Source organism: Emys orbicularis, chromosome 6 (assembly GCF_028017835.1).
Source record: "Emys orbicularis isolate rEmyOrb1 chromosome 6, rEmyOrb1.hap1, whole genome shotgun sequence".
NCBI classification, from domain to species: domain Eukaryota; kingdom Metazoa; phylum Chordata; order Testudines; family Emydidae; genus Emys; species Emys orbicularis.
The window spans coordinates 828,703-852,807 of NC_088688.1; the positions used below are offsets into that span (position 1 = coordinate 828,703).

General features: G+C 60.9%; 1 protein-coding gene across 1 annotated transcript in view; it reads right to left on the reverse strand.

Annotated features, from left to right (window-relative positions):
- Positions 1-14,292: 14,292 nt before the first annotated feature.
- GBA2 (glucosylceramidase beta 2) overlaps positions 14,293-24,105 on the reverse strand; it is a 54,316-nt gene continuing 44,503 nt past the window's right edge. The window contains exons 11-17 of the mRNA XM_065406743.1: positions 23,971-24,078; positions 21,049-21,200; positions 20,775-20,881; positions 18,651-18,793; positions 18,300-18,415; positions 14,609-14,800; positions 14,293-14,529 (exon numbers count right to left, since the gene is read on the reverse strand). Of these exons, the coding sequence (XP_065262815.1) occupies positions 14,293-14,529; positions 14,609-14,800; positions 18,300-18,415; positions 18,651-18,793; positions 20,775-20,881; positions 21,049-21,200; positions 23,971-24,078 (1,055 nt within the window). The remainder of the gene's footprint in view (positions 14,530-14,608; positions 14,801-18,299; positions 18,416-18,650; positions 18,794-20,774; positions 20,882-21,048; positions 21,201-23,970; positions 24,079-24,105) is intronic.

Below are 24,105 nucleotides of genomic sequence, written 5' to 3' on the forward strand. Positions count from 1 at the left end.
GTATGTGGCTGATCCTTTGGGGTTGGAAGAACCTTTTCTTTTATAAGATTTTCAGTAATCATCATCATATCTGACAGGTGTGTCTGGATGGAGGCCTGAGGCTGGGCACTTTAAGGGAACTGCGTTGGTTGGACTCTGAGTAACCAGTGAGGTAATACAGAGGCTGTTTTGGGCTGGTTGGTAAATCTAAGTATTGGAATATCCACCAGCGTTTGGGGTTTGTCTGCCCCGTTTTGTTTGCAGTTCACCCTAATTGAGTGACCTCAGCTGGCTCCCACAGGCAGCACCATCACAGCCCCCTAGTGGCCTCAAAAGTGTCCAGTGTGGAGGGCAGCCGTGGGGAGTCCAGGAGCGCGGAGCTTCCCGGGGAGACGGGGGCCTGTGGGGGTTGAGCCCGACCGGAGGGTCTGTCGGCCGTAGGCCCATGGTCTGCACTGTGCCCTGCCGGGGGTGCGGCGTCCGCATCAAGCCGTTGTGTAGGCTTATCCATAGTCTGCTTCTTGCGGGCAGCTGGCGAGAGGGAGCGGTGCTGAGGGGAATGCTTCTGGGCCCCGGGAGACCGCCGGCCCGAGGAGGGCGTGCCGAGTCCTTTTTCAGTGCCGTGGACGGCACCGCCGGAGGAGCGCTCCGCACCGAGGCGCTTGGGGCCGGGTCTTGTGGCAGACGGAGAGCAGACTCCATGAGGAGTTGTTTCAGGCGAATGTCCCTCTCCTTTCTAGTGCAAGGCTTAAAGGCCTTGCAGATCTTGCACTGATCCACCTGATGGGCTACCCCCAGACAGCGGAGACAGGAGTCGTGGGGGTCGCCTGTGGGCATAGGCTTGGCGCAGGAGCTACAGGGTTTGAAGCCCTGGGACGGCATGTCCTGGAGCCCCGCGGGGCACTCGTTGAAGGGGAAGTCCCCCCAACTGCTAAGGACTACGCTTAACAACTAAAGAGAACAATTAACTAACAATACACAACGATAATCGGAAGAGCTAGGGATTAGTGGAGCACTTGCGAGCAAGAGACCACTGTTCCAACAACCGTCACGGGCGGCAAGAAGGAAGCGAAGGGGGGTCAGGCCGGCAGGGTCGTAAATAGAGCGCCATATCGATGCCACTCCAGGGGGCTCCCCAGCCGGCCCGACGGGTAGCTGCTAGGGAAAAGTTTCCGACATCCGTGCATGCAGCGCGCGCACACACCTAACTGGAATTGATATGAGCAAGCACTCGAAGAAGAACCAGTGTTGTGGCCCCTTGAGACAAGTAGGAGTTTAGATAGTTTAGTGTCCTTTTTCCTCTGTAGAGAAGCAAAGTGTGTGTTGTAAATGGCTTGTCTAGCCACAAGGAAGTTTGTGTGGAAGGTTGTTTTTTTACAAGAGTCTCCAGTTTTGAGAGGTCATTCTTGATCTTCTCCTATTTGCTGTATAGGATGTTGATCAGGTGGTTCTGCAGTATCTTTGAGAGTGTGTGGCACAATCTCTCACCATAGTCTGATTGCTGAGAAAGACGGTCCCCAAACTCCTCTGTGGGAAAGCTCACGGAGCTAGAATCCCAGCTGCCATGGCCTGCAGTTAATATTGCTGCCCGTTATTAACCCACCCTGGTGCCCCAGCCTTCGGCATGCAGGTAGCACCCCCCCCACACCTTTGCAGAGACGATAACGGAGCGCTTACATAAGGTCACGCCAGGAGAGGCTGGGAACCCCACGAAGGAACGGGCCCAGCCCAGTTAAATGCTATGTGCTAGCCAGTGCAACCACTTGTCCCCATTGTTCAGAGCCAGGAATAAGAACCCAGGAATCCTGCTCCCCAGCACTCCTGCTCTATCTTACAAATAGTTGTGTAACCCACTGGCCTAGCAGATGCTGTCTCCCCCTCGGCACTGAGAAGAACAGCGAGCTGCCACCAGCTGTCACAGCTATTGCTGGAGCAGAAGAGGTTCATGTTGTGAATCTGAAGGCCTTGGATTCACACTCTTCTGGTGCCCCCATTGGGGGGTGGGAGGAATATGTCCTCAGATGTTTGAAGGGAGGAAATTCAGATTGTCACGGAGTCCCCGGGCGATGCTTTGGAACTGCTCCCCACAAAGCCAGTCAGGACTTTGGGGAGCCTCCTCTCCCATGGAGCAGACTGTCTTCAGGGCAAGAAGCTCACACGGCTTCACCTCCTGGGTCTCTCCTGGGAGCATTCAGCATATGCCCCTCCATGCGCTTCCCACAGCGAGTCCGCCCAGGCGGGGTCCTGGGGAAGCCAAAGGGTCCTGCACCCCCACTTTGCAGTCAGACGTGACTCTCAGCCAGCCAGTAAAACAGAGGTTTATTAGATGACAGGAACACGGTCTAAAACAGAGCTTGTAGGTACAGAGAACAGGACCCCTCAGCCGGATCCATTCTGGGGCCCAGTGAGCCAGACACCCCAATCTGCCCTCACTCCTCGTCCCCAGCCAGCTCCAAACTCAAACCCCCTCCAGCCCCTCCTTCTCTGCTTTGTTCCTTTCCCGGGCCAGGAGGTCACCTGACCTCTTTGTTCTCCCACACCTTTAGCATCCCCTTCAGGGGGGGAAGGGCCTGGCCATTAGTTGCCAGGCGACAGAGGGTCGGCCAGAAACCGAGGCACCCACACAGTATTCAGAGGAAACATTAAGAATAGTCCCACTTCGTCACACAGATCAACAGCACAGGCCTCATCATTAGATAAATAACCTCTGGCAGTCCTGAGGGCCCTAGTGTACTTGCTGGAGTGATTTTATATTGCAGAACACAGCGTGCAGGAGTGAGTTTGGAGGCTGTGTTAATATTCAGTTTACTGCTTCATTTTGGTATTTGCATTTGATTTAAGGCAGCTGCCCCTTTAAGAACAGGGCGGGAGCTCACGTCACAGGAGGAGCATTGGGTTCCCAGCTGGGAAGTACAGCCTCAGTTACGGGTAGCACTCAGCTGTTGTGCAACCTGGGGATTTTGAAATCTCTTGTTCCAGCCCCAGGTCAGGCCCTTTGGGTACTGAATTTACCAGAACCAGCTGCCCTGGAGAAAGGCCCCACTGGAGGAAACAGATGTCCTTTCCAGCCAGTGCTGCAAACAGTTGGGTAATATGTGCTGTGGGTGACCCAGGGAACTGGAGGAGTGAACTCTCCTCCATAGGAGTCTTGGCATCTTCGTCCCGCAGGATTTTCCCACCCTTTCATTGCCTGCCTGGCAGTGCCACCGAGGGCAGCCCTGCTCTGCATGGCATTGGCCAGAGGGGTCTGGGCTGAAGGGAGCTGGCTCCGGCGAGCCCTTGTTAACGGAGAGAGCGAGTCCCCCTTCCTCCAGTGGCAAACGGCGGGTGGCCCTTCCCTGCGGCCGGTGGGATTTCGGACTCTGGCGTGTCTGCCCTGTGGCCCTGCCCAACCCTAGTTCTCCACGGCAGCTCCTGCGGGGTGCGAGAGCCATCAGTGCTGCTCCTGGGGCAGGAGAGGAGAGTCAGCACGGACGACCCGCATGGGACACGGTTATCAACTCGCCCATCACTATGGAGCTGCAAGCGGCGCTTCCCTAGTGAGATTCCTAAAGATGTGGGGGGACATTCAGCTCTGCCCCCCGCCTCAGTCTGGAAACCCCCTTATCCCAGGACAGGAGCCCTGTCCCCAGCGAGGATCCAGGAAACGAGACTGGACAGGTGCTAGAGAGCGACTGTCACCACCTCCCAGGCGTCCCCATCACGGGCTACAGCCCCATCACGTCCTGGGAGGGGGAGCCCAGAGCTGCGGGCGCCCAGGGGCCACAGACCCTGCGTCGGCAGGAGGCTGAGGTATCTCTTGCTAGGAACCGTCTGGCTGCGCTCCTGGGAGGCCGACGCCGGTGCCAGCCCATGGCTGTCAGTGAGGCGAAGGCCCCGTGCTGCAGAGAAGGAAGCGGGACAAACGCCCCAGGAACCGAGCCAGGTGACACCAAACCTTCGCCCCCTGGGTCCTGCAGGTGAAAGGGTGTTTCTTAGGCTCCTCCAGCAGCAGGCAGAGAGAGACGGGCGCTGTCCAGACCCCCTCCAGGAGTGGAGCCCATTGTGCTGGGCTGTTACTGCTCGGGGCGCATGAGTCCTGGCTCCCTGCACAGATCTCCCCTGCCCCCCGCCCCCCCGAACATTTCATCCAGCTGCACAGGACTCAAATCAGCCCTGGGTTTTATTAACGGCTAGTCCCAGCCTCCCGATTAGTGCCCCGCAGCCAGCCCTAGGGCGGGACAAGCTCCCCCCGGCAGGCACTGAGAGGCCGTGCGGACCGATCGCTCCTTTCCACATTCCCGACTGTCATCAGGTTATCGGGGTGTGGGGGGGAACCCATGGCTGTGGCAAGAGCCCAAACCAAACAGCCCTTCCCCCCCCCAACACTTCTTCCCTTGCCGCTGCAGGGGCAGCGCAGGTGCCCAGAGGAAGTGATTCCAATGAGCGGGGATGTGACGCTGTCCCAGGCAGTAACAGCTGGCTGCAGAGCTGGAACCAGGGTCTCTCCAACAGCCAGGCACGGAGCTGGAGGGGGGCCAGGCTCAGCACTAGCCCCCTCCGATTTAACACCATCCTGCCCATGCATGAAGTTCAACCCGGGGCGCTCTGTGAGGTTGGCTCAGACCATGTTCTGGCGGCCAGGGCCATGGCACACTCCGTACGCGCGCAGGCCCCTTCCAATCCTCAGCTCCCAGCTCTCACTTCAGGATCACGAAGGGGCCGTGCCTAGCGAGTGGCCCGAACGGTTCTAGCCTCCGGAGCAGACTGACCAGGGTGGGTCAGGCTGGGAGAACCAGCTCCAGAGACCCTCAGGGCACATTTACGCTCTGAGGACAATAGTGACGTAGCCACGGTGCCGTAGCTAAGCCGGCAGAGCCCTGTAGTGTAGACGTAGCCTACGCCGCAGGAAGGGAGTTTTCAGCTCGACAGTGCCGAGGCTGACGGAAGCACCCATCTGTTGCCCTGGCTTCCTCTGCACCGGGGTTAGGTCAGCGTAGCTACAGCACTCAGCGATGTGCATTCTTCACACCCCTGCGTGTAGCCCAGGCCTGAGACCCAGCGGAGGCCCTGGGCTGGCTGGAGGACGTGGGCTGACTCGAGCTCTGGTCCAGTAGCTGGAGAAGAAAGTCCGTCTACCTGAGCTCATCTGAAGCATAAGATTAGATGAGACTAAATCTGCGTGTTGGCTTGTTTGAAACTCCCTTTTTCTGTAGCGTTTTGTTCCAATGACTCAGTGAACACACTGGTCACGGCTTCCCAAAGGGAGGAAACGCAGGCCCTGAAGCCCAGTCAGACCAACAGGTGGTACCAGAGCAGGGTGCCCAGGCCCTGGACTAGGAGTGGGAGAAGCATGAGTCCCTCCATATTACCAACCTCGAGAGATCAAAAACCACAAGTCAGACTCTGAAAAAGTCACAAGATTGGCCCCAACATCCTGAGATTTTAAAAAAGACAAAACCTAAAACCAATCATGTTTTTTAGTCTGTCTACTGACTTTTTACCTCCCTCCACTCCTCTGCCAACGTGCGCATGAGAATTTCAGGTTGAAAGTCAACCTTCAGTTCACACAAACATGGCCGCCTCGCATGGGCTGCTCAGACGACGACGCTGGCGCTGCCCATCCTCGCCTCACTCCTACGACAGGGGAACTGCCATCCGGGCCCTGCTGCTGCCTTGGCTCCCTCCCCTCCGAGTTTCACCCCCCCACACACACTCCTCTCCTGTACGAGGGCTGGAGAATAAACAATGAACACCCCAGTAACACAAAACACCCCCCATGGAGCCAGTTTTCCCATTATTTGTCAATATTTGTGTGAGCTGCAAAGATCGTCAGGTGCCAGAATGTGGTCACATGACCAGCCACCTTGCTAAATGCTGGAAAACGCTAACCCGGGCAGGGCCCTCTGTAGCTTGGTGCAGTGATTGTATTTATAACCCGACAGAGGATTGTAAATAATCAATTCTCTCACACTGAAACCTTTCAAAAATAATTATAAATCACTCAACTTCCTTCACATAACTATGCTCAGCTACAGAAATTATCCAGTCGGTACTAGACGTTAGGCTTTATAAAAGAAACAATTAATTGTCCAAACAGCTACAACTATTTATTTCTTTGGACTCTCCTCCCCCGCTGCTCAGGCCCCCCGGCCCCCTTCCCCTCTCGGTGCCCTTTGAATGCAGCAGCTGGAACCTGGGCGGAGCTGTCCCAGGTCAGAGGGGGGCGGGGGAGCAGAGCTGGAGACAAGCTGCTGCAGTACGCAGGGCAGAGGAGAAGCGGCGCAGCAGCAGGTGGGGGAGTTCTGCTGCTGGGGGCAGGCCCCCAGGCTCAGCAGTCGCTTTTCCTCGGCTCCCCATTCTCTGCTTCCCGCTGCCTCTCGGCTGCTGTTGGGATGGGGTGCAGGCCAGGCTCCGGGACAGGGTAGGGCTGTGTCCTCAGTCCAGGGGCTCTCGCCCACACGCCTAGCCCTGAAACCCGTTCTTGTGTCCTTGCAACAGCCAGACCGGCTCTAGGCCCCAGCCCTCCAAGCATGTGCTTGGGGCGGCACTTTCCAAGGGGCGGCACTCCGGATCCTTTTTTTCCCTTTGGGCGCAAAAAGCCGGGAGCCGGCCCTGAGCGGAGGTGAGCTGCGGCGGTGGGGGGCACGGGGAGGGCCGGAGGAAGTAACCCTGGGGGGGGGGGGCAGAGGAACTGCTCCCCCCCCCAGCTCACCTCCGCTCCACTGCCGCCTGCTCCCCCGAGCGCTCCGCTTCTCCCCCCCCCCCCAGGCTTGCTGCGCGAATCAGTTGTTTTGCGGCAAGCCTGGGAGGGAGGGCAGAGAAGCGGAGCGGCGGCGGCGCACTCAGGGGAGCAGGCGGAGCGGAGGTGAGCTGTGGCGGTGGGGGGCATGGGGAGGGCAGCAGGAAGTAACCCTGGGGGGGGGCAGAGGAACCGCTCCCCCCCCCAGCTCACCTCCGCCTCCTCCCCCGAGTGTGCCGCAGTCTGGGAGGGAAGGGTAGGAGGGGAAATGCGGCGTGCCCGGGGGAGGAGGCGGGGCCGGGGATTTGGGGAAGGGGTTGGAATGGGGCAGGGAAGGGGCGGAGTTGGGGCGGGGCCAGGCCGGGGGGGGTGCGGGAAAATTTTTTTGCTTGGGGCGGCAAAAAACTTGGAGCCGGCCCTGGCAACAGCTTTCCCGCCAGGCACCGTGTGACCCTCTTGAATTCACTGCTGCGGCCGCAAGACAGGTAAGGCAAGAGGCACTCAGGGAGCGCAGCCCGGGAGCAAAGCCACCGCTAGCCCTGGGAGTGCGACGGGGGCTAGTCCGGGAGGGGCAGGACGTGTTAATGAGGGTCAGGCTGAGAGCACATCCCAGCTTCCCTGGAGGCCTTTGCACGGCCTGTACTCGTCACGCTGCATTTGAGGGACTGGTGCATAGACGGACTGACGCGGTGTAGCCTCCTGCTGGTTGCAGCGGGCTCCAGGTCCAGGCCGGGATGCCACGCTGAGACCAATGCGCTCAGGCAGGAGCCTGCCCTGGAACTGTCATTTCCCCATGTTTCTAGGGTGAGGTGTGGACTGCCTGCTCAGGCCGCCCGCCGGACTTTCACAGGTTCCAACGGCACTGCTCCAGTGACACGTGTCTTGGCTCGAGGCTGTTGCAGGACTATGCTGATGCTTGATCTCAGTGACAGCTGGCACCGAGGGGGGTCTCTGTGTCTGTGCATCAGGGTAATTAACCTCCCGGGAGAGTCCGGATTGGAGCAGGGGGGCTGAACCCTGGGAGGAGAACGTTCTGGATGTCCTCAGATGGCTGCTGTTAATAATAGTCACATTCCAGTCGAGCCCGAGGCCCCTGTATGTCAGCCTCACACTAGATCATAGAATCACAGACTATCAGGGCTGGAAGGGACCTCAGGAGGTCATCTAGTCCAACCCCCTGCTCAAAGCAGGACCAATTCCCAACTAAATCATCCCAGCCAGGGCTTTGTCAAGCCGGGCCTTAAAAACCTCTAAGGAAGGAGATTCCACCACCTCACTAGGTAACCCATTCCAGTGCTTCACCACCCTCCTAGTGAAAAAGTTTTTCCTAATATCAACCTAAACCTCCCCCACTGCAACTTGAGACCATTACTTCTTGTTCTGTCATCTGGTACCACTGAGAACAGTCTAGATCCATCCTCTTTGGAACCCCCTTTCAGGCAGTTGAAAGCAGCTATCAAATCCTCCCTCATTCTTCTCTTCTGCAGACTAAACAATCCCAGTTCCCTCAGCCTCTCCTCATAACTCATGTGCTCCAGCCCCCTAATAATTTTTGTTTCCCTCTGCTGGACTCTTTCCAATTTTTCCACATCCTTGTAGTGTGGGGCCCAAAACTGGACACAGTACTCCAGGTGAGGCCTCACCAATGTCGAATAGAAGGGAATGATCACGTCCCTCGATCTGCTGGCAATGCTCCTACTTATATAGCCCAAAATGCCATTAGCCTTCTTGGCAACAAGGGCACACTGTTGACTCATATCCAGCTTCTTGTCCACTGTGACCCCTAGGTCCTTTTCTGCAGAATTGCTGCCTAGCCATTCGGTCCCTAGACTGTAGCCGTGCATGGGATTCTTCCGTCCTAAGTGCAGGACTCTGCACTTGTCCTTGTTGAACCTCATCAGATTTCTTTTGGCCCAATCCTCTAATTTGTCTAGGCCTCTCTGTATCCTATCCCTACCCTCCAGCGTATCTACCACTCCTCCCAGTTTAGTGTCATCTGCAAACTTGCTGAGGGTGCAGTCCACGCCATCCTCCAGATCATTAATGAAGATATTGAACAAAACCGGCCACAGGACTGACCCCTGGGGCACTCCTTGAAACCGGCTGCCAACTAGACCTGGAGCCGTTGATCACCACCCACAAGGCCAAATGGCAGGCTGCGCTCCAGCAGCTCCCTGCACACGGCTAAATATTCAGTCAGGACTGGGGGGCTCCATTCAGAGCCTGAGCACAAGGAGCCTTTTGTGTTCCAGCTACTTAGAGCAGGAGCTCGTTTTCTCACAATTGGGATGTAACAGGGCGACTTAGGAGTGGAAACACCAGGGTGCCCAGATGCCATGGTGAGGGATGCTGCAGAAACCTACCTAGGGCTAGCTGCCGGAGACACTGACAGACCAGCTGCCAGCTCATGCCAAGGCCCCTAGGCTCTCAGCTGAACACTGACTGATATCCAGCTGGAGACCAGTCTGGCTCACCTATGGGTTAATGTTGTTAAAACAGATGTGAAGTTGATAAGAATGTTTAGTGCTGAGACTTGATGAAATGCTTGTCGGATACAGCACGTAGTAATCTCGCTGACAACGTCCGGACCCCATGTTGTAGTGAGCGTTTGCCTTGCAATGCTCGGTAACTGTGTGACTCATCCAACAGGAAAGCAGCATTGAGCTTCCTACAGTGGTAGCTCCGCCCACCAAGACGGCCCATTGAAACCAATGAGCCATCGCGAGACAGCCAAGAACTTAAGACTTTGTTAATTGCTCCCCCCACTGCCCTGAAGAGGAGACGTGCAGGTGGACTCATCTCATCAGCCTGAACTGTGGGGGAAGGGAATAATCCCTGACCAGAAGGAATTGTGTCTTTTATGTTCACTAAGCATAAGCAAAAGATCCCCAGTGCTTAGCCTGGGCTAGCCCTACAGGACATACAGCGCTTGCGCATTATTTCCCCTTTTGGAACCTAGAGCTTGTAACTCACTTGTGTGTCTATAGTTACTTGTGTTAACCTTGCAGATCACTATTTCTCTTTCTTCGTTATTAGCTCTTTAGTTCGTTTAGTACAGGATTGGCTACAAGCGTTGTCTTTGGTGTAAGATCTAGGGTGCAATTGACGTGGGGTGCCTGGTCCTTTGAGATTGGGAGTAACCTGAATATTGTTGAGTTTTGGTGTAAGGGACCATCTATCACAAAGGCAGGCTCCCCTGGGTGATAAGGCAGACCGGAGAGCTGCAGGGGGCTGTCTGTGACTCCATGGTTAGGCTGGTGTAGTGCCTGAGTCCACACTTGCCACTTGGTTAGTGAAGTCTATAGACATCACAGCCAGTTTAGGGTTTGTGCCCGTTTCTTCACAGTCTGCCCGGAGGTGGGTACCCACACCCTGAGCCACTGCAGCTCCCCAAGCCGGGACAGCTCCTGGCTGGTGACACTAGAATCTGAGCAGCTGGTTTTCTGAAGGCGCTAACGAGGCTAAGGGAAGAGAGCTCCCATTGTCAGCAAGGCCGCCTGGCGCTAAGGGCACGAGGGAGGAGCAGGGAAGAGACCAGCCAGAGTCAGGCTGTTGTGAAGGCCAAGACTATAACAGGATGCAAAAAAGAACTAGATAAGTTCATGGAGGATAGGTCCATCAATGGCTATTAGCCAGGACGGGCAGGGATGGTGTCTCTAGCCTCTGTTTGCCAGAAGCTGAGAAGGGGTGACGGGATGGATCACTTGATGATGCCCTGTTCTGTTCATCCCTCTGGGGTACCTGGCATTGGCCAGTGTCAGCAGACAGGATCCTGGGCTAGATGGGTCTGAGCTGGTGTGGCAGCGTTTATGTTCTTATAAAAATCCAGGCTCCCACGTGCCATCGAAAACCAGCTCCATGGAACAAACTACCCTCCTGCCCCCACGTGTGTAAGTTAGAGTCTGAGAGTCTGTGAACGTGTAAGGTTGCAAGAGACCCCTGTGATCCAGTCTGCCCCCCTGCATAGCACATGACTGCCCTGAACTAGCGCCGAGCTTCCAGACACACATCCCATCTGACAGAATCCACCGCATCCCCTGGCAACTGGTTCCAGGGGCCAGTCCCCCTCATCGTAAACATTTGGGCCTTACCGCCATGAATTGGTCTAGCTGCAACTCCCAGCCACGGGACTGCGTTAGCCGTCGACGTGTCTGGTAGGAAGGTGGCCGCCCCGGGCCCAGCAGCCCAAGCCCAGCGCCTGTGCTCCTGGTGCCGCGTGCCTGCAGCACCCAGGGTCTTTGGGGGTCTGAGCCCCCTTGGAAGCCGGCTGTGAGCACACTAGGAGCATGTGCAAACCCAGCAGGGGAAGGTGGGACACACCCAGCCGCGAGAGGGGGGTGGGGCACTGTCCTGGGACAGAGCGTCGCAGCAGCCGGAGCTGCAGGGCGCCGAAGGCCGGGGAGCATCCCCCAAGCTGTTTGTGCCCCAGGGGAACTCCGGGGATGTGGCTGTGATGTAATAGAGCCGAGTGCTCTGCCTGTACAGGGCTCTCCAGCTGTCGTGCTCACGGCTGGGGGACGCCAGCTGCCAAGGAGCTCACCCTAGATCACGTACCGATTCCCTGGCAGCGCTGATACCCAGGGCCTGCAGCGGCTCAGCCCACGCCCCGGGAGCTGGCCGGGGCAGCCTGCAGGGCAGGGAGGGAACGTCTCTCGCTGGAGCCTGAGAGGCCGTGGCTGTTTGTGAGCCACGCTGGGTGTTGCAGAGATAGACACAGACGGACGCAGCCGGCCACGCAGCACAGGAACGACTGGCGCCTGGGGTGCAAACAGACCTGGAGGCCACTGCAGCTGCTGGCCAGAGGAGCGGGAAGAGTTCCTGGGAGCACGGGTGGAAACCAACAGCCTTGCAGGAGCCAGGATCACCGGGCTCATGTGCTAAGCCACTGCTGCCGGAGGGGGTACAGCCCCAGGCAGAGAGACAGGCCCCCGGGCGGGGCCGGAGGGGGTACAGCCCCAGGCAGCGGGACAGGCCCCGGCACAGGGCCGGAGGGGGTACAGCCCCAGGCAGAGGGACAGGCCCCCGGGCAGGGCCGGAGGGGGTACAGCCCCAGGCAGAGGGACAGGCCCCCGGGCAGGGCCGGAGGGGGTACAGGCCCAGGCAGAGGGACAGGCCCCCGGGCGGAGCCAGAGGGGGTACAGCCCCAGGCAGAGGGACAGGCCCCCGGGCGGGGCCGGAGGGGGTACAGCCCCAGGCAGAGGGACAGGCACCGGCACAGGGCCGGAGGGGGTACAGCCCCAGGCAGAGGGACAGGCCCCCGGGCGGGGCCGGAGGGGGTACAGCCGCAGGCAGAGGGACAGGCCCCCGGGCAGGGCCGGAGGGGGTACAGCCCCAGGCAGAGAGACAGGCCCCCGGGCGGGGCCGGAGGGGGTACAGCCCCAGGCAGAGAGACAGGCCCCCGGGCGGGGCCGGAGGGGGTACAGCCCCAGGCAGAGGGACAGGCCCCCGGGCGGGGCCGGAGGGGGTACAGCCCCAGGCAGAGGGACAGGCACCGGCACAGGGCCAGAGGGGGTACAGCCCCAGGCAGAGGGACAGGCCCCCGGGCGGGGCCGGAGGGGGTACAGCCGCAGGCAGAGGGACAGGCCCCCGGGCGGGGCCGGAGGGGGTACAGCCCCAGGCAGAGGGACAGGCCCCCGGGCGGGGCCGGAGGGGGTACAGCCCCAGGCAGAGGGACAGGCCCCCGGGCGGGGCCGGAGGGGGTACAGCCCCAGGCAGAGAGACAGGCCCCCGGGCGGGGCCGGAGGGGGTACAGCCGCAGGCAGAGGGACAGGCCCCCGGGCGGGGCTGGAGGGGGTACAGCCCCAGGCAGAGGGACAGGCCCCCGGGCAGGGCCGGAGGGGGTACAGCCCCAGGCAGAGGGACAGGCACCGGCACAGGGCCAGAGGGGGTACAGCCCCAGGCAGAGGGACAGGCACCGGCACAGGGCCAGAGGGGGTACAGCCCCAGGCAGAGGGACAGGCCCCCGGGCGGGGCCGGAGGGGGTACAGCCCCAGGCAGAGGGACAGGCCCCCGGCACAGGGCCGGAGGGGGTACAGCCCCAGGCAGAGGGACAGGCCCCGGCACAGGGCCAGAGGGGGTACAGCCCCAGGCAGAGGGACAGGCCCCCGGGCGGGGCCGGAGGGGGTACAGCCCCAGGCAGAGGGACAGGCACCGGCACAGGGCCAGAGGGGGTACAGCCCCAGGCTGAGGGACAGGCCCCCGGGCGGGGCCGGAGGGGGTACAGCCCCAGGCAGAGGGACAGGCCCCCGGGCAGGGCCGGAGGGGGTACAGCCCCAGGCAGAGGGACAGGCCCCCGGGCGGGGCCGGAGGGGGTACAGCCCCAGGCAGAGGGACAGGCCCCCGGGCGGGGCCGGAGGGGGTACAGCCCCAGGCAGAGGGACAGGCCCACAGGCAGATGATATTTTATTATGATGATTTTAAATTAAAATTATTCAGCATTTAAAAACAGCTCCCCTGAGCCCCATGGCCCAGCGCCAGCTGTGATCGTGTGCAGTGGCCATGCAGGGCCGGGGACAGACACTGCCCGTCCAAGAGTTTGGGATGAGGATTGTCGGAGGCCAGGCAGCGGGCCCCGGGCCAGGGCTGGATCATGCTGGGGAACTGGCCTTGCCACGGGTTACCACAGTGGCCCCTGCCTGGACCAGGCACCCTGAAGGGACCCAGCCCAGCTGGGCAGCCCCTTGGGCCAGGGAGGGGCAATGGCACCCTCACTCACAGCAGTGCCCACGTCTTCGGCTCCCCTGCGCCTCTCCTGTGGGCCGTGCTGCTGAAAGGGGAGGGGGGGGACCCCTGCCAAGCTTCTGTTCCGGGTGGTTCTCCCTGCACTGAGGGCTCAGCACGTACCAGGCCCTCACCCACGGCCCGTCTGTGCCCGGCCGCGGATGCTGCTCTGCCACGCCACACATGCGGGTGCAGCGATTACAGGTGGTGACAAAATGCACCGTGTCGGGTGAGCAGCTCAGCCAGCAAGGGCAGGTGAACGTCAGGGGCAGGGCCTTGGGGAAAGGCCAGGGTAGATCCTGGGTTGCCCACCCGGCAGCCTGTGCACACGCCCTCCGCAACAGTGCCAGCTAAGTGCCGGCACGGTGCGCACCACACACGTGCTCCCCCCTGCACGCCCTCTGCGGCTCCCAGCCATGCGGGTCTGGGTGGGGCCGCAGGCAGGACAGGCGCGGGGGGAGGCTGTGAGACCTGTTGGCCATAGGGATACCCCACCTCCCGTAGGGACTTGCCCGTGCACGGCAGAGCCCCGGAGCCATGGGGGAGGGGAAGGACCCTGGGCACAGCCCCCCCCCGCCGCTCCTCCCTTCTCATTCTCTCTGGGCTGCTCTCCCCGCTCAGGCAGCCGGGCTCTCTTGTGGCTGGGGCCCCCAGGGCTGAGGGGTCAGCCAGGCTGTGGAGCATGGGGCCCTGCTGCTCCGAGGGGGAGGGGGTACGCGCGTTGGGGGGAGGCACAGGCTAGGTGCAGAGAGGAGGGAAGATACAGCAATTAAAATCAGGTTTTAAAAAGGGGCAAGCGGCCTCCACACAGTCCCTGGCCTGCAGCGGGGGCCCAGCGGCTCCCTCCGGCTCATGCGCCCAGGTTCCTTCCCTCACGGCTGGAGGGAGTTCTCCTGCACCGGGCGCGGCGCTGCTGCGGCAGGCGCCTGGCAGGCGCTGCTCTCCAGGGCCAGCTGCATGCTCCAGATGCTGAGGGGGCGCATGTAGGCCAGAGAGCGGAAGAGCTTCCTTTGGCAATAGGCCTCTGGTGTCTGGAAGGCCATGCCCAGCCGCTCCCACACGGTCCGGTAGCAGCCCTCCGCTGTGTGGAAGCCCTCCTGCACCAGGCCCTGCAGCAGAGGGAGAAGAGAGTCAGGCCCGTCCCCTGGCACCGCCTGCTCGTGCCGAGGGGCGCCGCGCCACACCCACCTCCTGGATCATGGTGGCTGCCAGAGCGTACACGACCCCAACCCAGGCCTCGCTGGACTGCACGCTGGAAGTGTCCAGGCTCCCATCGGGCCTCATGCCGTTCACGGCTCCCATCGTCCCATTGGCAAAGCCCATGACGTTCAGCTCAAAGATCGTCTTCAGCGCGCTGAGAACATGGCTCCTGGGGAAAACCTGCGGAGAGAGACACCCTCAGGCCTCTCGGCCACACCCTGAACCCAGGGCCCGGGGGCCGGTCCTGCACTCGGAGACAGCGGCGGCAGATAGGGCCAGTACATCATCTGCCTTCTGTACAGCAGACCCTCCTGGTCTGAGCCCAGCAAAACACCGAGCGGAAAGGCAGCAGGCTGGATGGGAAGACACCAAGGCGGCGAACCCACCACTGCCATTGCGAGTCCGCGCCAACGTTCCCGAGTCTGTTGCAGAGCCAACGGCACAGCAGGGAGCAAGGTGGCCAGCCCCACGCCTGCTGCCTCTGCCGGGTCAGGTTCCCATTCTGCAGCTGGCTGAACTGGGGGGGCGAGACTCAACCCCCCACCGGCAGCCTTACCCACGCCGCCACCCCCTCACTGCGCAAACTCTCTGGCTTCAGCTCCCAGCCAGTGGTTCTTGTCCTGCCTGTCCCTGCTGGATTACAGAGCCTGGCAGTGCCCGGGATCGTCTCCCCAGGCTGACCTTGTACACCACCCCCAAGTCCCCGCTCAATCTGAGTGCGTTCAGCCTCTCTCCATCAGACACTCCCCCGCCCTCACACCATCGGGGTGGCTTCCCCCCACCCTCTCCAGCTGTTCAACACCTCTTTCCAACAAGTGCCTGCGGGATCCAGCATCAGTCGCACCAGTGCGCTGTGCAGTGGTAAAATCGCCTCCCTGCTGCCCCGTGTACACATCACATTAGCCTTGTGTGCCACAGCAGTGCAGGAGCAGCGCAGAGCATCATGTGACTGGGAGGGACCTCGAGGGGTCTCTCGTCCAGTCCCCGGCACTCATGGCAAGACGAAGTATTATCCAGACCAGTGGTCTCCAGCCTTTGTATGCCCAAGTTCACTTTCTGAATTTAAGTGCAACCCAGGATCTACCCTGGCCCTTCCCCAAGGCCCTGGCCCTTCCCCAAAGCCCTGCCCCACTCACTCCATCCCCCCCCGTCACTCACTCTCCCCCACCCTCACTAACTTTCACCGGGCTGGGGCAGGGGTTGGGGTTTGGGAGGGGGTGCGGGCTCTGGGCTGGGGCTGAGGGGTTCGCAGTGTGGGAGGGGGGCTCCAGACTGAGCCTGGGGCAGGGGGGTGGGGTGCAGGAGGAGGTGAGGGGTGCAAGCTCTTGGAGGGAGTTTGGGTGCAGGAGGGGGCTCTGGGCTGGGGCAGAGTGTTGGGGTGCAGGAGGGGGTGGGGGTTCTGGCCCTGGGAGGAGATCAGGGGTGGGGTTCGGGGTGCAGGAGGGGGTATGGGGTACTAGCTCCAGGAGAGGGTAGAGGCTGGGGGTTGGGGTGCAGCTTCCCGCCAGGCAGCACTTATCTCCGGCGGCTCCCGGTCGGCGGTGCAGCGGGGCTGCTGCTAAGGCCGTCTCCCTGCCTACCCCGGCCTCACGCCGCTCCCAGAAGGGGCCAACTCGCCCCTGTGGGGGGTGGGTGGCTCCGTGCGCTGCCCCTCTCTGCAGGCACTGCTCCTGCAGCTCCCATTGGCCACAGTCCCCATTCCCGGCCAATGGGAGCTGCAGGGGCAGTGCTTGCAGGCAGGAGCAGTGCGCAGAGGGATACTCCTGCCCCCCCACCCCTGGGGCCGCGCTAGACACTTCTGGGAGCGGTGTGGGGCTAGGGCAGGCGGGAGCCTGTCTTAGCGGCAACCCCACTGTGCTGCCGGAGATGGCGATCGACTGGTTGGTGACCACTGATCTAGACCATCCCTGAGAGGTGTTTGTCCAACCTGCTCTTCAAAATCCCCAATGATGGAGATTCCACCACCTCCCTAGGCAATTTATTCCAGTGCTTAACCACCCTGACAGTTAGGAACTTTTTCCTAATGTCCAACCTAAACCTCCCTTACTGCTCCTTGTCCGATCCTCAGAGGTTCAGGAGAACAATTTTTAACCCTCCTCCTTGTAACAACCCTATATGTACTTGAAAACTGTTATGTGTCTCCCCCCCCCCCCCCCCCCGGGCCTTCTCTTCTCCAGGGTAAAAAAATGGGGTTTGTTTAACCTTTCCTCATAGGTCATGTTTTCTAGACCTTGAATCATGTTTGTTGCTCTAATCTGGACTGATCATTTATTCCTACCCTTTGTTTCCTGCCTTTTAACCCGTTACCAGTCCATGCTCTGGCTTCCAGCTAGGGCTTTGTCAGTTCTCAGCTGACGCTGCGGCCTTGGCTTACTGGTGTCACACACACATCTAGGAACAAGGAATTCAGGCCAGACCTAGAGCCTGGGGGACTATCCTGGAAAGCAGAGATTCTGCAGGGATTTAGGGCTCATAGTGGACAAGCAACTGAACATGAGCTGGGAGGGGTTGCAAGTGCTTTGGAGGACAGGATTAAAATTCAAAATGATCTGGACAAACTGGAGAAATGGTCTGAAGTAAATAAGATGAAATTCAATAAGGACAAATGCAAAGTACTCCACTTAGGAAGGAACAATCAGTTGCACACGTACAAAGTGGGAACTGACTGCCTAGGAAGGAGTACTGCAGAAAGGGATCTGGGGGTCATAATGGATCACAAGCTAAATATGAGTCAACAGTGTAACACTGTTGCAAAAAAAGCGAACATCATTCTGGGATGTATTAGCAGGAGTGTTGTTAGCAAGACACGAGAAGTAATTCTTCTGCTCTACTCTGCGCTGATTAGGCCTCAACTGGAGTATTGTGTCCAGTTCTGGGCACCGCATTGCAGGAAAGATGTGGACAAATTGGAGAAAGTCCAGAGAAGAGCAACAAAACTGATTAAAGGTCTAGAAAACATGACCTATGCAGGAAGATTGAAAAAATTGGGTTTGTTTAGTCTGGAGATGAGAAGACAGAGGGAACATAACAGTTTTCAGCACATAAAAGGTTGTTACAAGGAGGAGGAGAAAAATTGTTCTTCTTAACCTCTGAGGACAGGACAAGAAGCAATGGGCTTAAACTGCAGCAAGGGTGGTTTAGGTTGGACATTAGGAAAAACTTCCTAACTGTCAGGGTGGTTAAGCACTGGAATAAATTGCCTAGGGAGGTTGTGGAATCTCCATCATTGGGGATTTTGAAGAGCAGGTTGGACAAACACCTGTCAGGGATGGTCTAGATAATACTTAGTCCTGCCTTGAGTGCAGGGGACTGGACTAGAGACCTCTCAAAATCCCTACGATTCTATGACTCCTTGATTTGGCATCAGGGCTTTGCACTTGTTGCTTGGCTGGTGAAATCTAAGTACAGTGCTCACCGCCAGTCTGGGGTTTTACACCCTATTTCTGGCACTCTGCCCTGAGTAAGGTGCCCACGCTCCTACATCCCCCAGACAGTGTGACAATACGACTTTGCATTTGCCACATTATGTTTGAATGGGCCCAGCTTCCCACGCAATCCAGATTGCCCTGCATGGCTGCCCGTCCTCATCACTTGCCACTCCCCTAATCCTTGTGCCATGTGTAGTTTTGCCTTCCCAATCCACCCCTGCCATCCTGGGTGGCGACAAACCTTCTCTCACCTGGAACTCGCCCTGGTCCAGGCCGCTGGCCCGGAGGAACCACTGCCCGGCGCACTGGTCGGACATGACGGTGCTGGAGAAGGGGCCCCCGCTGCTGTCGTAGTTGTAGTATTTCCCTGCAGTGGGGACGAGAGAGTCAGCTAGACAGTCACGCCACCACCTCTGACACCGTCGGCCCCTCCTCTCACACTGCTCCCTCCCCACGGGGACACCATGCGGTGCCCCACAGGGCGGGAGTCACTCGCTGCCCGAGGCAGACACCCCGTGTCCCAGAGCGGGGGCCCGCACCCTAGGCCGAGGGCGGGTCAGCGCAGCGCCCCCCGCAGGGCCCCGGCACCCTGCCATACGCACCGTTCCACAGCAGCCGCTCAAACGCCTCCGTGCCCTTCCTTCGGATGGCGCTGTATTTCTGTAGGACCTCGCTGTCACCCACAATCCCCGCCACCTTGCACATCACACAGACGGCTGCCAGCCACAGGCTGCCGCAGTACGCGCTGCAAAGCAAAGGAGACGGGTTTGGGCACGAGCCGCTGCCGCCAGTGCAGATGTATCCACCACGTCAGCTTCAGCCCTGGCGCTACATCATGGGCACATTACAGGGCCCTAGACAGAGACGGGCTGCACTTCCTGTCCACCTGACCAGCCCCCGAGCCTCACAGTGCTCGTCCCCCTCCCCCCCGGGGCTGCGCCCCCCCCCAGCCCCCGAGCCTCACAGCGCTCGTCCCCCCCCCCCAGCCCCCGAGCCTCACAGCGCTCGTCCCCCTCCCCCACGGGGCTGCGCCCCCCCACCAGCCCCCGAGCCTCACAGCGCCCGTCCCCCTCCCCCCCGGGGCTGTGCCCCCCCCCAGCCCCCGAGCCTCACAGCGCTCGTCCCCCTCCCCCACGGGGCTGCGCCCCCCCACCAGCCCCCGAGCCTCACAGCGCTCGTCCCCCTCCCCCCCGGGGCTGCGCCCCCCCCCCCCAGCCCCCGAGCCTCCCAGCGCTCGTCCCCCTCCCCCCCACAGCCGGCATGGCCAGGAGAGAGACTCACACGTCTGTGGAGAGCCAGGCCGGGCTCCCCAGACGGGGCTCTCAGCAGAGGGGCAGTCGCTGCACTTGCTGCCTTGCTCTTGCTGGGCCCATTTTTACGGTTCAGCAGCAGCCACTCAGCACAAACGCCCCAGGGCAATACTGGAAATGACGGCGAACCCCTCCCCTGGCGCTGAGTGACACCACCTGCCCGGGCACCCCAGGCTGTCCTGGGCCATGGCTCCGGCAAAGTGCTGCCCTCGGGCACTGGGGCGCCCGGCCCGGCCCGGCGGGGGCAGACTGAGCCAGCCCCCGAACGGAGCTGCTTGCGCAGGTGCACACCAGCCCAGCCCAGCCCAGCGCTGCATCGAGACCCAGCAGCCACCAAGTCCCCTGGCCAGCTGGCCCTGGCCCTGCCCTGTCCTGCCTCCTAACCTCCGCCTTGCTCCCCGGCCCCCGGGCCGCTTGCCTGCCCCTACCCAGGGCCGGTGCGAGGATATTTAGCGCCCTAGGCGAAACTTCCACCTTGCGCTCCCCCACCCCCGCACATCGATTAATTGAGGGGAAAATCCCACCGAGCCTTTATAGACCCCAGGGGCCAGCCATGCCCAGGGGCTGCTCCCCAGACCAGGCTCCCCCTCCCCACCCCCTGAACTCCCCTGGTGGGTGCACAGCCCCCTCGCGAGCCCTCCCCACCCCACCCCACCCCACCCCACCCCGGCGGCCCCCGCCCCGAGTCCACTCACTGGCTTTGCCGGGCTTGGGCCACTGCAGCAGCTCGGCAGGGAGGAGCCGCCTTCCGGAGGCACCAGAGAGCCAGAGCGTTGGCTTGCGGCTGCAGCGAGCCCCAGCCATGGAGGAGCCGGCGCGGCGCAGGGGGGCAGCAGCCCTGCAAAGGCGGCGGCGCCGCTAGCGGGGAGCAGCCGCGCACCCGACCCTCCCCCCCCCCCCGGGGCTCCTGCAGCGGATGCATGCGGGCGGCGGCCCCCGTGCACCGGCCACCCTCAGTTCCTTCTTGCCGACTCTGTGAACTCCTACCCACCTCCGTCAGGTATAGCTTGGAGTCACCTACCTTGGAATACACAGGAGCAATCACTCGAAGAAGAAAGGACAGTGACCTGTTCCGTAACTGGTGTTCTTCGAGATGTGTTGCTCATGTCTAATCCACAACCCGCCCTCCTTCCCCTTTGTCGGAGTTGTCTGGCAAGAAGGAACTGAGGGTGGGGGGAGCCCGTGGCTCCCCTTATAGCGCGATATAGAGGTGCCACTCCAGGGGTCGTGGGGGGCGCTCCCACTACGGGTACTGCTGAGGGAAAAACTTCCGGCACCGGTGCATGTGGCGAGCACGCACACCTACTGTGGAATAGACAGGAGCAACACATCTCGAAGAACGCCAGTTACAGAACAGGTAACTGTCCTTTTGCCTAGTGGTTGCACCGGCCCTGCCCTTACCCCTGCCCCACTCACCTGGCTCCAGTCGCCACCCAGGCGTCATACGTCTGATCAGCAAAGCCCGAGTTTTCAATAAGCCCATCGTCGTCTGTGTCGAATTTCAGCTCCGAGTCCATCACAGCCTGTGGGAGAGAGACCGAGACCTTCGCCCAGCTGCTCCACTGCACTCGCCCAAGGACGCAGCCCTGTGCCGGGCATCCGGGAGCTCCTCCCCTCTCCCTGCGCTCTGCTCCCATGCAGGACAGCCTGGGGGCGGAGCTCGGAGCCCCAGCGGAGGCTCTCGCTGTACCTGGCAGACGGGCCACATGTCCTGCAGGTAGGCAGTGTCCTGGGTCAGGTAGTAGTCGCGGTACACCTGCAGCACGAACTTCAGGTTCAGGTCCTTCCAGCCGGCCGTGTCGTGGATCAGGTAGGCATTGACCCGCTGCCACGGCTCGTCCTCTGAGCAGGGAGAGAGCAGCTCTCAGCAGCCCTGCCTATTGGGGCTTCCCCGTCACCCCCACTGTAACTGCACTGTACCCACTATGCAGTGAGTCCTCCTGTAACTGCACTGCGCCCCCCAGCACCTGCAGTGAGCCCTCTGTAACTGCACTGCGCCCCCCAGCATCTGCAGTGAGCCCTCTGTAACTGCACTGCGCCCCCCAGCATCTGCAGTGAGCTCTCCTGTAACTGCACTGCGGCCCCCAGCACCTGCAGTGAGCCCCCTATAACTGCACTGTGCCCCCCAGCACATGCAGTGAGCCTCCTGTAAATGCACTGCGCCCCCCAGCACCTGCAGTGAGCCTCCTGTAACTGCACTGCGCCCCCCAGCACCTGCAGTGAGCCTCCTGTAACTGCACTGCGCCCCCCAGCACCTGCAGTGAGCCTCCTGTAACTGCACTGCGCCCCCCAGCACCTGCAGTGAGCTCTCCTGTAACTGCACCCCACACACCTGCAGTGAGCCCTCCTGTAACTGCACTGTGCCCCCCAGCACCTGCAGTGAGCCCTCCTGTAACTGCACTGTGCCCCCCAGCACCTGCAGTGAGCCCTCCTGTAACTGCACTGCGCCCCCCAGCACCTGCAGTGAGCCTCCTGTAACTGCACTGCGCCCCCCAGCACCTGCAGTGAGCCCTCTGTAACTGCACTGCGCCCCCCAGCATCTGCAGTGAGCCCTCTGTAACTGCACTGCGCCCCCCAGCATCTGCAGTGAGCTCTCCTGTAACTGCACTGCGGCCCCCAGCACCTGCAGTGAGCCCCCTATAACTGCACTGTGCCCCCCAGCACATGCAGTGAGCCTCCTGTAACTGCACTGCGCCCCCCAGCACATGCAGTGAGCCTCCTGTAACTGCACTGCGCCCCCCAGCACCTGCAGTGAGCCTCCTGTAACTGCACTGCGCCCCCCAGCACCTGCAGTGAGCCTCCTGTAACTGCACTGCGCCCCCCAGCATCTGCAGTGAGCTCTCCTGTAACTGCACCCCACACACCTGCAGTGAGCCCTCCTGTAACTGCACTGTGCCCCCCAGCACCTGCAGTGAGCCCTCCTGTAACTGCACTGTGCCCCCCAGCACCTGCAGTGAGCCCTCCTGTAACTGCACTGCGCCCCCCACACTTGCAGTGAGCCCTCCTGTAACTGCACTGCGCCCCCCAGCACCAGCAGTGAGCCTCCTGTAACTGCACTGCGCCCCCCAGCACCTGCAGTGAGTCCTCCTGTAACTGCACTATACCCACTATGCAGTGAGTCCTCCTGTAACTGCACTGCGCCCCCCAGCACTTGCAGTGAGCCCTCCTGTAACTGCACTGCACCCCCAACACCTGCAGTGAGCCCTCCTGTAACTGCACTGCGCCCCCCAGCACCTGCAGTGAGCCCTCTGTAACTGCACTGCGCCCCCCAGCACCTGCAGTGAGCCCTCCTGTAACTGCACTGCGCCCCCCAGCACCTGCAGTGAGCCCTCCTGTAACTGCACTGCGCCCCCCAGCACCTGCAGTGAGCCCTCCTGTAACTGCACTGTGCCCTCAACACCTGCAGTGAGCTCTCCTGTAACTGCACTGCGCCTCCCAGCACCTGCAGTGAGCCCCCCTGTAACTGCACCCCACACACCTGCAGTGAGCCCCCTGTAACTGCACTGCACCCCACACACCTGCAGTGAGCCCCCTGTAACTGCACTGCGCCCCACACACCAGTGAGCCCCCCTGTAACTGCACTACACCCCCAACACCTGCAGTGAGCCCTCCTGTAACTGCACTGCGCCCCCCCCCCGGGCAGTGAGCCTTCCTGGGAATGGTCTCCCCATCCCTGTATCTGCACTGCACACCCACCTCCACAGCATCCCCCCCCAACCTAGCAGCAGTGGTGGGACCTATGACGAAGTGGGACTGTTCTTAATGTTTCCTCTGAATACTGTGTGGGTGCCTCAGTTTCCCCTATGCATTTCTTAAGTCTCCAGTGTGCGTAAATGGCCGATACACTGTATCCTGGCAACAAATGGCCAGGGCCCTTCCCCCCTGCAAGGAGATAGCTAAATGTGAACAAAAAGATCAGGTGACCTCCTGGCCCGGGACAGAGACAAAGGCCAGAAAGGAGGGGCTGGAGGGGGTTTCAGTTTGGAGCTGGCTGGGGACGGGAAGTGAGGGCAGACGGGGTTGTCTGGCTCGCTAGGCCCCAGAATGGACCCGGCGGAGGGGTCCCGTTCTCGGTACCTACAAGCTCTGTTTTAGACCGTGTTCCTGTCATCTAATAAACCTCTGTGTTACTGGCTGGCTAAGAGTCACGTCTGACTGCGAAATGGGGGTGCAGGACCCTCTGGCTTCCCCAGGACCCCGCCTGGGCGGACTCGCTGTGGGAAGCGCACGGAGGGGCAGAGGATGCTGAATGCTCCAAGGGCAGACCCAGGAGGTGAAGCCGTGTGAGCTTCTTGCCCTGAAGATGGTCTGCTCCGAGGGAGAGGAGGCTCCCCAAAGTCCTGACTGGCTTTGTGGGGAGCAGTTCCAGAGCATCGCCCGGGGACTCCGTGACAGGGCCCTCCTGGCAGTGACCTCCCTGCCCCACCCACTCCCTGCCCCCCTACACCAAGGGACAGTTTGGCTGCATCTGAGGACACGTTCCCAGTGGGGCTGGGCCTGGCTGTGGAGCAGGGTGAGCCCATCGCGTGGGGCGTTTATAACTGAGCTGGAGAATGGGCTTCCAGGCACAGCCCTGCCCTGGCCCCAGCCACACGCCGGGGCGAGACCTTACCGGGCTCCCCGATGTCATGGGGCACCACGTTCTTCAGCTTCACCTGGGCCGTCTGCCCGTTCATCAGGTACAGCCTGGGCTGCGTGTCCTCGTTCAGCACAGCAGCAGCTGGGGGAGACAGACCCTCAGCGAGCT